The sequence below is a fragment of the Anopheles marshallii genome, chromosome 3 (genome assembly GCF_943734725.1).
Source record: "Anopheles marshallii chromosome 3, idAnoMarsDA_429_01, whole genome shotgun sequence".
NCBI classification, from domain to species: Eukaryota; Metazoa; Arthropoda; class Insecta; order Diptera; family Culicidae; genus Anopheles; species Anopheles marshallii.
In genome coordinates, this window is record NC_071327.1 from 80,537,919 (window position 1) to 80,548,968 (window position 11,050).

Consider the following 11,050-nt stretch of genomic DNA (forward strand, 5'->3'; position numbering starts at 1 on the left):
TATTGAAGTTCGAGTACGTCATGCTGTGAACAGGAAGTGAAAAGCGTTTTAAAACGAAGGAAATCAATAAAGAAAATGTAGGAACCTTCACTTGTTTTCCGAAAAAGCCACATGAAACATACCGAAATAAAAGCTGGGATACATAAATTGCTTAAGTTCTTGGGCGCCCCGTGGTGAACGGTTCTTTTCCCATCTGTTGAATTCTCCCTTTTGTTTGTTGCAGCTGGGAAATGTTTGCGAATTTCTTGAGCATTTTTTACCACCAGTTACGTCCTGGCCATAATAATTACTGGCCAAAATTTTCCTTTCTATGATCGAATGTTGTGGGATATATTCGTACGAAATAAAGTTGGTATATTTTTCTGCCAAAGTCACTCCTCCCTGACGAACAAACATTATTCCATTAAAGCCAACAAACAATCGATGGAACTCTGCTCAGCGCAGAAGATCCGATAGGGTAGCAGCGTGGGACAAATTTTACATACTCATGCCAACAGCCCAGCATAAGTGCATAAAGCGTATGGTTGTAAACAAACCCAGTTGTACCGCTGTTGTTTATCGAAAGGGCCGAACGAAATCAGAGGCAATGTTCATTCGCCCAGAACATACCACCCGCTCCATACGTGGATGACCTCAATTTTATCCATCAGCCACGACTCCCATATCTCCGGTCACGCTTTATTCGACTCAGTCACAGACGTTAAGAACCAAAGCAAGCATTAGGGATAGAAATATTCGATTTCTAGAACAAAGTGTAACAACGGAAGGGAGTCTCTTAAGAAAGCGAGTTAATGCTCTCTGTTGAGTTAGACTTTAATTTACATTTTACACTTAACAGCCGCAAAATGAAATACGACTCTGTCGCCCAAAATCGTAAACAACGCAACGAATCCCGGGAGTTTTCCGGTTTAAGAACGTTCTGTTCTGTGTTTGTGTTAAACAATTGACCCTCTGAAAACCCCGTCTCGCTTTGGGCAAACGATCAAGGCACGATGACTTTTAAGAAGAACGACTGTAGTACGGGCGGCAATGGCAAAATCGCACTCAACAGCTCCCATCAGTTCGCTCAAGTGACAACATCCGGCCGTGGAAGTGTGGCCAGCGTAAAGGGGTGTGAAAGGAAGCAGATAAATGTCTTCCCGTTCTGTTCTGCTGGGGCTGGTAAGGCTGGTGAGATCTTTCTATTATGTGCTGCTGAGAAATGCGAGAATGTGGCAGATAGATTTTATCAATTTAATGTGATGTTGAGACAAATTTATTCTGCATTCTAGCGGCGGAATGCTCTCTACTACCGTACTTCAACAAATACAGGCGTACGTATACTCCCTTTCGGAAATGTCGACGTGGCAATTCGGTTGGACACCCGACATGTAGGCGGATGGAGCGAGTTGGGAACATTTTGTGGCATTGTCACATCTACGTATGCAACAGATTCGTAAAACCTTATCAAACCAGAAAAAGTCCGTGTGAGAATTAAGCTCGCAAAAGAATCGAATATCGTAAAAGCGCTTGAAGAAGTCTCTTGGCGCCGATTTTGCAATGGCGCATGAATCATCGTCCGTCTGGTTCCTCGAATCAAATTACGCACCACGGTTTCACAACACGTCACCCAGTCCTGCCCAAAACGGACTCACCTGGAAACACGTGTGTGAAAAACGAGCGACATGGTGAGAACAAGAGAGCAACGTGAGAGAAATCCTTAAAAGGCGCGAGAGTGAATCCTTGACAGATGCATCGATGTGAAGCCGGAAGGGCTCAAAAAAAAAAGGGAAGATTGAACGATGGCGCTTACCGAATATCTGATTGGAAGAAATATCAATCGACGAAGCGGATTTTGTACATCAAAACTATGACATTAATTCAATGTTCACCGTGTCGATAAAGCACTTTCTACTCGGTTTGCTGTACACCAAACACTTCACTTTCTTTTTCAGGAAAAAATTTTCACCTTCCGTACGAAACGTCACCACTGTTTGAGTCATAGCCAAATTTTCCCACCACAGCGTTTGGCGTCTTTCCGCCCGAGTGTCTGTGCCGTCCGATGGCTCCGGTTTTAGACAGGGCGTGAGTTTTCAACGTACGCCTTTTACACAACCGACGCACACCGAACAATATAATGAGATATGATTTTTACACCGATTGTTTCACACACTTTTACACCAATAGCGTTTTACAATTCGCTTCTAAACAACACCGGGCACTTTTTTTTTTGGGGGGAGGAAGAAAACTCTTAACGATAAACGCGTGATCTCGAAACACACATTTACCGCATGGAGCGTCAGAAGAAAATGCTGCCAGCAAACGTTTCGTGTGGCTATCCAACGCGTACCGAGAAGCATGAAAACGCTGCTTTTCCCTACTCTGCACACTCTCGTCGTCGGGGTGGAAATGTTACCACGCACACAGCCAAACGGATGCCACGCCGCACATACGCGCGCGCTCTTCCAACATTCAACGTTTCCATTGCATCCGTCGCGAAGGAGTAAGCGAGAAAACAATCGACATGCTTTCGCTCATTTTCACCCTCTGCTCAACACATCGGATATGTGCGCACACACTAGCAAAAGCTATGCAAGCGGTTGCATAGGGTAAAAATGGGGGATGTGTACAAACCGTAGCATAAAACGAACCAAACTACATTGGTGTGAGTGCAATCGGTACCTTCACAAGGGGTACACACGAAAAAGCATAATGCTGCGTTGGTTGCGCTGCCTTCTTCGATATATGCGACACAGCGCTCAAAACTGCAGCAGCATAGCAGGCGATGTGGCAGGTGGTGAAGAAACCCAAGGCCATTAAAGGAAACCTTCGCGCAAAGAAGCAATCAAACCAGCTACCGTGGGTTTGCGGTGATGTTGGGGTCCATTACTTCTTTGCCGCCCATCCGCGCGTTTGGGGCAGGTTCAATGGGTTTATCCCATCCAAATGATTGAAGCTTCATCTCGTTAGCTCGCTGTTCGATTTGCAAAACAGAAAAAAACACCCATTCTGGAAGAGAAATCGATGAAAATTGGAACCATTTTCTGACCATCTGGTCGCTTACCGTCTGCCACAATCACAACTCCCACGCGAATGGACCGGCGGAGCCACTTTTGCAACAATGTGAATGTAGAGCAACACGTTCCCTGAATATGCTTGCGCTTCGAATCGGACTCAATGGTCGCCGCGCGCACTAATCCGCCCTTTTCTCGCATTCCTCCGGTGACTTCCAAACAGCAGAATCCATTTATTTCTTGCCCTTCTGCGCCTTTCTGCATCTGTGTGGTGGGCGGAAAGACATCGGCCACAGTGCAGCTGGAAAGCGAACATGAGTTATTTATTTCATTTCTCCCACTTTAATCAACTCGACTGCCCACGCTGGTGGCGACCAGAGAAAAATGACGTGGGAGTCTCAGTACTTGCTGGTAGGGTGTAAAACTGTCCTATACATTAATTTGCCCGTAGTGGTACACATTTTTAATTTAAATTATCTTTAACATTACTTCGTGTAGGAGTTGCTAAAAGTTCCAGTTCACGGCGCTTAATGCGCATTTGGTACCTCCTGCCGAATTATGCTCCTTGAACGTGATGTCCTTGTGTTAAATATGTTCGGGAACGAACTGTTATACTCCTTCCCAGGTGGTATCTTGGGAATGAAGGATGCGTAGCAAAACAACCTCAAGGTTGCAATGCACGAAAACAACCGTTGTTTACAGCCCTACAAACCGTCGTACACGTGTCCACAACCATTGGCAGTTGTGTTTGTTTCGTTCCTGCAATGATTAGGGCATGATACTATTAAAAAAAAGAATACAATTTGTTTACTGCCATGTCCGGTTTGGCCTTGCGGAGGAAGAAGAAAACAAGTCAGGGCGCACACAACAATAAGAATATCTATGCTACCAACTACTGACGGCTCTCCACGACGCCGGCCGGATGGATGACGTGACTTTACGCACAGACTAACCGCGCCTGTTGGTTTTTTTGGACGTTTTATCACAGAGTGTGTGGAAGCATTCGGGTCCCTTTTGGGGGTTTTCTTCTTCTTCTCTATCTGCCTTGGTGCTTTCGTTCGGTTCGGGATACGCATGATGGGCCACGTGCTAATGCTCACGGAGCGCCAGACATTCGCCAGACGTCGGTCGATGTTCTCGATGTGCGTTGTTCTTCGTCGGATGCCAAAAGGGCTCACACCCCGTGGACTGCGCATGCCCCGGATACCGTAGTGGACCAGGTTCGGTCGGTGTTCTCTCTTCTGCGGCAATACGTTTATCGGTGTGCTGCCAAATCAGGAATGTTCTTGCTATGGTTTCAGCATTAATTCCACTATTCTCTCTCTTTGCCTCTCCAGAACCGAAATCGTCTGGACGTCTCGGAGCAGACCACGTGTCGGTCAATGACACTGGCACCAATTTCACGCCACAGGAAAAGTGCGTATTGTGCGTAAATACGCGTTTGTCGCTAGAATGCTCCCTTCGAACTGTGTGCCCAAGCTGCCCGGATTGACCTTGCCACAACCGCACTAATGACCTTGGGTCTATAAGGGAAAGAGGATGCCGTTAATTCATTAACCATTAAGCGGTAAAGAACTTTCGATGAGTCATTGGAGGTCCGATTTCAAAGGCAATCTTGTTATCGCAGGTAGATCACGATGTCATCACCTAGCGATCGGTGATCTCATAAACCGCAGATGATCCTCACGCAGAAACTGAAGACGATCCTCATGTTCCTACTACAAGATAAACAACAAATTGTATTATTGTATCCAAGCACGAATGTTCCGTGCGATCACCCGTCCGAGGGAATCCCCCGAGTAAACTGGTGAAAACCTGTTCCTTGGGACCGGGGGGAGTCCATCGTACGTGATAAGATTGTTTACGAAACTGACGTACGGCGATTCGTTGGTTTGCCACAAAAAGAGGTTGCCTCTTTTACGTTGGTGGATGGCTAACAGGGGAAGGCATTCGCGTTGGATAGGCACTACGTGTGGTGTACGTGCGATTCGGCGGGCAACGAAGATATCAGAGTGCGCCACACTTGGAGCTCACACATACCACAAGCACCGAGAACTCTCGACAGCTCGTGCTCTATCTCGCCGCCCTCGGTGGTAGCAAAACTTTATCGCACAATGCGTCCCCCAGTATGCTGCTGGTGAACCTCATGAAGCGGTGGGCACTACACTTGAACGTAGGGTCGCAACATAAATGGATGCTGCACTCAAAACACGCGATGTGGAGGTAGAGTGCCATCGATTTCAGGGTCTTTAATTCACTCCACCAGCAGCCGATGAGCCGCTCTTCACTTTAAGATTCGATACAAAGAGCCACGACGATCGGTTTGAAAGACTCAATTTACTACGCAAGAGAAACCTCCAAGGGTCTTTTGGAGTGAAGCAATGAAGGGATCGGAAGAAGGGTTCCACCACCATCGTGGTTTCTGGTATTCCATTCATCTTTGCAGCATAACTCAACGGGCATTTCTACGCCCGTAAGTGCCTAACAAAATAGCATAACATTCATCAATGCACACGGTGGCCTTCTCTTCTCTTGCTCTCTCGCTCGGTGCCACCCTGTTTCCAGCTTCGAGAAACGGATGGAATTGAGGACAGGCATGACTTTAAAAAGGGAGTGGAGTTGTACTCCCTTCCAGTACGTGTACGGTGATGTTTTGATTGTTGAATGAATGGCATGGCGGCATGGAATGCTACGATGGCTATCCGGTTTTTAGATACAAATGCATGTGTTTTTTGTGCAATTAATGTCTATAGCAGATGCAGAGGAATGTGTTTCCTTTACCATACATTTAGAAAGCTGTTGGTACCTTTATATAGAAGAATTTCTATTTCAAGTTGTGTCTTTTTATGTTTATATTAGAGTTGACAATAAGTACCAAGCAGGATTGAATTGAACAGTTTTAATTAGGAATTATTTTAAATTAATTAACCCATATAATTGTTGGCTTAAGCTATAGATGAATATATAATATAATTCAGTGTGTTTTTAATGTGGTTAGATGTTGAATTCTCCAGTTTTCTTAGCTTCAGTACAGCTATTTTACTCCTGTTTGTAAATATTCTAAGTCAATGTTTGTCTCTCCGCTCGCAAGCATTGTTCATTTCAACCGGACAAACATTGCGCGCGATAAAACTGATCGCGATCACCGGAACGTTTGGTGGGAGGAAAATTGCAAGTTGGCCACTGTCGGTCCTCAACTGACTGGTAAGGAAGGTCAGGCATGCAGTCCTACTGTTGTTTACATGGAAATGATTAACTCTAATAGGGCGGGAAATGACCCAACCTACAACTAAACGATACACAACAAAAGCTCACGCTTCTGACGCGATAGAAATGCACCAGAAAACGGAGGTCAGCAAATTGCAATCCCGACATTGCAATTTTCGGCTTCAGCATACAGAACAAATAGCAAAATTGAGGTTTACAAACGAGATGCAACAAGCGACGTTTCTCATCAACGAATGTACACTTACTCGTCAAATATTAAATTGCTCTCGCCATCTTTACGGAAATAGGTGACAAAATAAGACGGTCGTTTTGTGTCGGAAACACTATCATGCGCTTGAAGGCGCGAGCACGTTGCCATCTTGACCTAGCACGAGATCGGTTGTCGCCGTGTAAACAAAATGATTTACCAGTGCGACCGTGCGAGAATGATTGGTAAATAAAAATAAAATTACGCTAGCTAGTTTCTTCCAATTGCTGATGGTGCTTATTTACACTTGAGGCGTGACTTGGAGCAACCATTTTTCCTGCACTTTACTGAGTGCGCTCGAAGAAGGCATTCTTTGGGTAATTTGAAAACCCCTGTATATTACATGTAAACAATGGAAATCAACAGTTATTCAACAGGTTTGCGAGGACATCCAAATGTGTAACCAAACATCATAATCCTTATTATTGCAAGCGATTATATCCACTTCAAGCTTCCTCTTTATGTACACAAGCGCACACACACACACACACACACTGGCGATATAATCGCAATGACATCGGCAATTTCTTTGAGGGCTTCCTACGGTTCGGTGCTAGTTTACCACCAACCAATGATACGATAACATCCAGTCTAGGGTGTAGAAGCGTTTGTGTGTGAGGATGCGTACGTGGAAAATCAACCAAGGGAACAAGCGAACGAACCGAAATTCGCTGCGCAATTTCTTCCCGTATGACAAGTTTTCTTCTGCCACACCCTCAAGCTGCAGACGGCAGGAGGCAGCATCAGAAGACAACGACCGCACATTGACCGACGTTGGGTGGGAATATACACAGCGTTAAAATGCTTCCTTTGTATCCATTTTCAACAAACAACAACGTTTGGGCCGTTGATGTGGAAAATCGACTTCTCATGCCACTGTTCATTGCTTTATTTTCTGTAAAAAAGGATAGTGAAAAAATGGTTAAATGTCGTTCGTTAAGAGATTAATAAAACCCTACAGAGGGATTGATTGTGCAGGCGACACTTTATCTGGTGTCGGTTTGTTTGCTCCCAAGATTAACGTCCTCCTTCATTCGCCGCTCTCTCCGTGGTAAGTCAAGTGCTACCTGTCAGCACCTTTTCGCCACAACTAATCCCTCCCTTGATAACACATGATAGTGTTTTTGAAGTGCAATTGTGTGCAAATGCACTTGCCTTCGTTCGCAAATCCAAATAAACCATCACGAATTATCATCCGCGACTGCACGGAAGGCATTCGGATGTTCTCTAGTGCAAAAACGTGACGCCATAGGTAATCCGGTTCAAACCGGAACACACCGGACAGACCTTTCGATTGGTGGGCCGCTGATGCGCGGTTGTGAAGGGAAGAATTGTATAAATAACTATTAGAACCAAGATAAGTTCGTTGCAACTTACCGGATGCGGGACGGCAGCGTAGATGGGAAAAAGTGATTCCGTCGTGATAGAAACTATGTAAGACCCTGTTTGATGTTTTCTCTCTTCTCCGTATTCTTCTTATGGATTTCTAGACAACAAGTACAATCTCAGCGGATCGGTATACTGTAAATAAGTTGCGCAATTTGAATTCGCTCTAAAAGGTATACTCGGTTCGATCACTTTTCGCTGCAACAGGAAGTGGTTCGATCCGGTTCTACTGCGCGGCGCTCGGTGAAGCGGTATGAACAGGTCGCAGCGAACGTATCTGGTGTTAGTGGAGGTTAGTCGGGGCAGAGAATTGACAGGTTTGTGTCATTATTTGCGAGTCGTGATTAATGTCCGGAGTTCCAGAAAGTGAAAAGCAAAACAACAATTTGCACGCTGGGTCGGCGCTCTTAGCTACATCATTCTAAAGATTTCTAATTAAATGTTCATGTATGGGACGATGGGAGCCTCCTTTCAAGCCACAATGAGGTTGTAGTGTATAAATCATTAAAAACTATATACAAAGTACAGTCGTACACAGTTTGCTAAATGATTTTGCTTTGTGAAACATGTAAGAATACTGAAATAAAGCTCAGTAAATGCACTTTTTACAGCTTCTGCTTATCAACACTTATCTAACACTGCACAATGTATGCAGTTTACACTGCCTCTTCTAATTTCCAACGAATAGTTATCATCCTGCTTTGCGAAGAAAATTGCGCAATCATACTTTACTTGAAGAGCTGATAGCATAGTGCAAGATAGTACGACGCAAGCAGGAACTGTTGAGTAGTTTATTATGTATCTAAGCGTTTAACTATACGGATTTATTCCCGCAAAACTTAATCCTCATGTTGCCTCTTCGAAAACTGTAGGAGACTAATAAAGAGGGATGTTTATTTCACAATTTATAGTGTATGCTGACCAGTTTGATCTAGTATATCGCTCCTTTGACTGGTAGCTGAAGTTGATAATAATGACAAATCTATCGATTACTAGTACTGTCCTCTTGAAATACACCGCCCATACATCGACCACCTCACTTTGAAGCCTGTTTAGAGGAACAAAACAACATCGTTGATAAAGCGATTGCCCACCAATGCAATGAATATTATTCCGCTAATTATCGTTTTTGCCTGGCGCTGGTCCAACCCGGACGAAAGGAAAACCGGTCAAACAGGGAAGCGAACCAGCCATTGATCGGAATAAGGTGGGCAAAAGTTCGTCCATTAACCTAGATTCGCGAGGAAAGTTGTTCCTTCCCGGTCGGTGCCACAGGACGAAGCCACCGCCACAAGCGAAGACAATGTTTGTATGCGCATGTTCGTTTAATAAGTTGACGCTTTACTCTACAAGTGCATCACGTATCGTTCGTCGGGTTTACATAGCGTCATTCCATCCATGATGCCTTTGATTGGTATCAAGATGACGTGATGCATTGGGACTGTGCTTCCTGCTATTTGCCCCAGTGTATCTCTCGAGCGTTTGATTTATGATGCATTCGATTGCTAACCATTGCCATTTGCTGTGATGCAATTTACTTAGGACAAGGGAACGAATGCAACACACACTTGAGGATGAGATGGGTTCTATGCGGCAAGGTAGTACAGCAGAACGGTCCTTCTAGTTGTTGTGGCGATTATTCGTGGATATCATCTTCAATTTATGTTCGTTTCGTTGATTACTCAATTGTTTCCAGATTGGATTCTTTACTTCACTCCTAAAACTAAGAAATAAATATTATTTTCTCCCCTTAAACGAAAATTATTCGCTCCCCTACGACGTACGATCATAGTACGAAGTACACTTGAAGCGTTTGATGCAGTGAGTTTCATGCCTCCCTTATCATGCGTATGGCCTAGTCCCGCACTTATCATTCCATCTCGTACACCTCGCTTAGAGACAAAGAAATAGATCCCCCAAAAACCACACGAACACAGAAACTGTCCCCAGCACTACTTACCCAATCGGATGACGTGGAGTTAGGATTACTTTCTGTGGCGATTTTCTCTCCCAACCGTGATTGCACAATGATCTGTGCGGCCTTCATCGCCAACTGACGAATGTACTTCTCAAGACTATTGCGATCTTGCATGCTCCCCTGCGAGGCCATCGTGGGCAAATTTTCTTAATGTTTTCTATTATTTCTGAACCCGTTCACAGTACACCGCCTTTCCGCCGTTACGTTCTTGGTCGTCTTCCAATGACGAGCGAATTATCTTCGCAATCGCAATGAAAAACAAAACAAACCAGTTGCCACTAATCACAACAACACAAAAGCTCACAAAGAAATTCACGGAATGCACGGGCCACCATTCATGGTGAGACGACAAATCGATAACTTTCGCTGGTACGTGATGAACGGCATCGAGATTGAGCGCAAAATTACGGTTTGATTCACGATAAACGATGGAAAACGGCGTAAAATACACAATTTCTGCTGCGAACCATTCGGATCCCACATTGAAAACAACATTCCAGAAGAAGAGGAGAAGGAAAACGTGACAGCTGACAGCAATGTGACAGTTCGGGCAGTTCGAGCTGAATTGTTGAACGGAGTCGAGCTCGGCTACTGCCATCTATCGGAAAACGGAACACACGAGCCATGAAGGTACCGGTACACGAAACGGTAGACGAAACGGTTGAAATTCTAAAGGCCGCTCAGCGTATTTAAAAAATACAGAATAATAAAGAAAAAGAAAAATACAGAATTACAAAAATAGTACAGTACAGAACCTAACCAAGAAAAAAGCTAAATTAAATAGCGAAGGAATGTCCAAAATCGAGAGAGCAATGTTGCGAAGCAATCATGTCAAGGAGTACGAAAAACCATTGTACTACTAATAGGCAAAAAGAATCTTGTTTAGTGTCTAGTGTTATGTTTTTTTTATAATACTACAATATTAGTGTAATAAAAATTAATTTCCATGAAAATCATTCATATCAAGTGTCAACTTGCAAAACTGTGTCCGACGGTCTGCCTCTGTCGGCCAGTGTGGTAGCATTTGTTCATTATTTTTTTTATCATCATCATCTTTAGGACATTCTGCGCGCCTGCCAGGCGATTGCAAGTGGCGGAAAGATCGATGGGCACATCTCTTTCAAATCAACGCTGTAAATCTTTCCTCAACACTTTGGGCCGAGTGATTTTTTGGCAAGCGGACACGATTCAGCTTTCATAAATATGCTAATCGTTCGC

The 11,050-nt window shown here is 44.3% G+C and overlaps 1 protein-coding gene across 1 annotated transcript in view; it reads right to left on the minus strand.

The window, feature by feature from the left end:
- The window catches only part of LOC128711980 (autophagy-related protein 13 homolog), a 29,794-nt gene extending 19,827 nt beyond the window's left edge, over window positions 1–9,967 (minus strand). The window contains exon 1 of the mRNA XM_053806873.1: window positions 9,815–9,967. Coding sequence (XP_053662848.1) covers window positions 9,815–9,964 — 150 coding nt within the window. The 5' untranslated portion in view covers window positions 9,965–9,967. The remainder of the gene's footprint in view (window positions 1–9,814) is intronic.
- Between the last annotated feature and the right edge of the window lie 1,083 nt (window positions 9,968–11,050).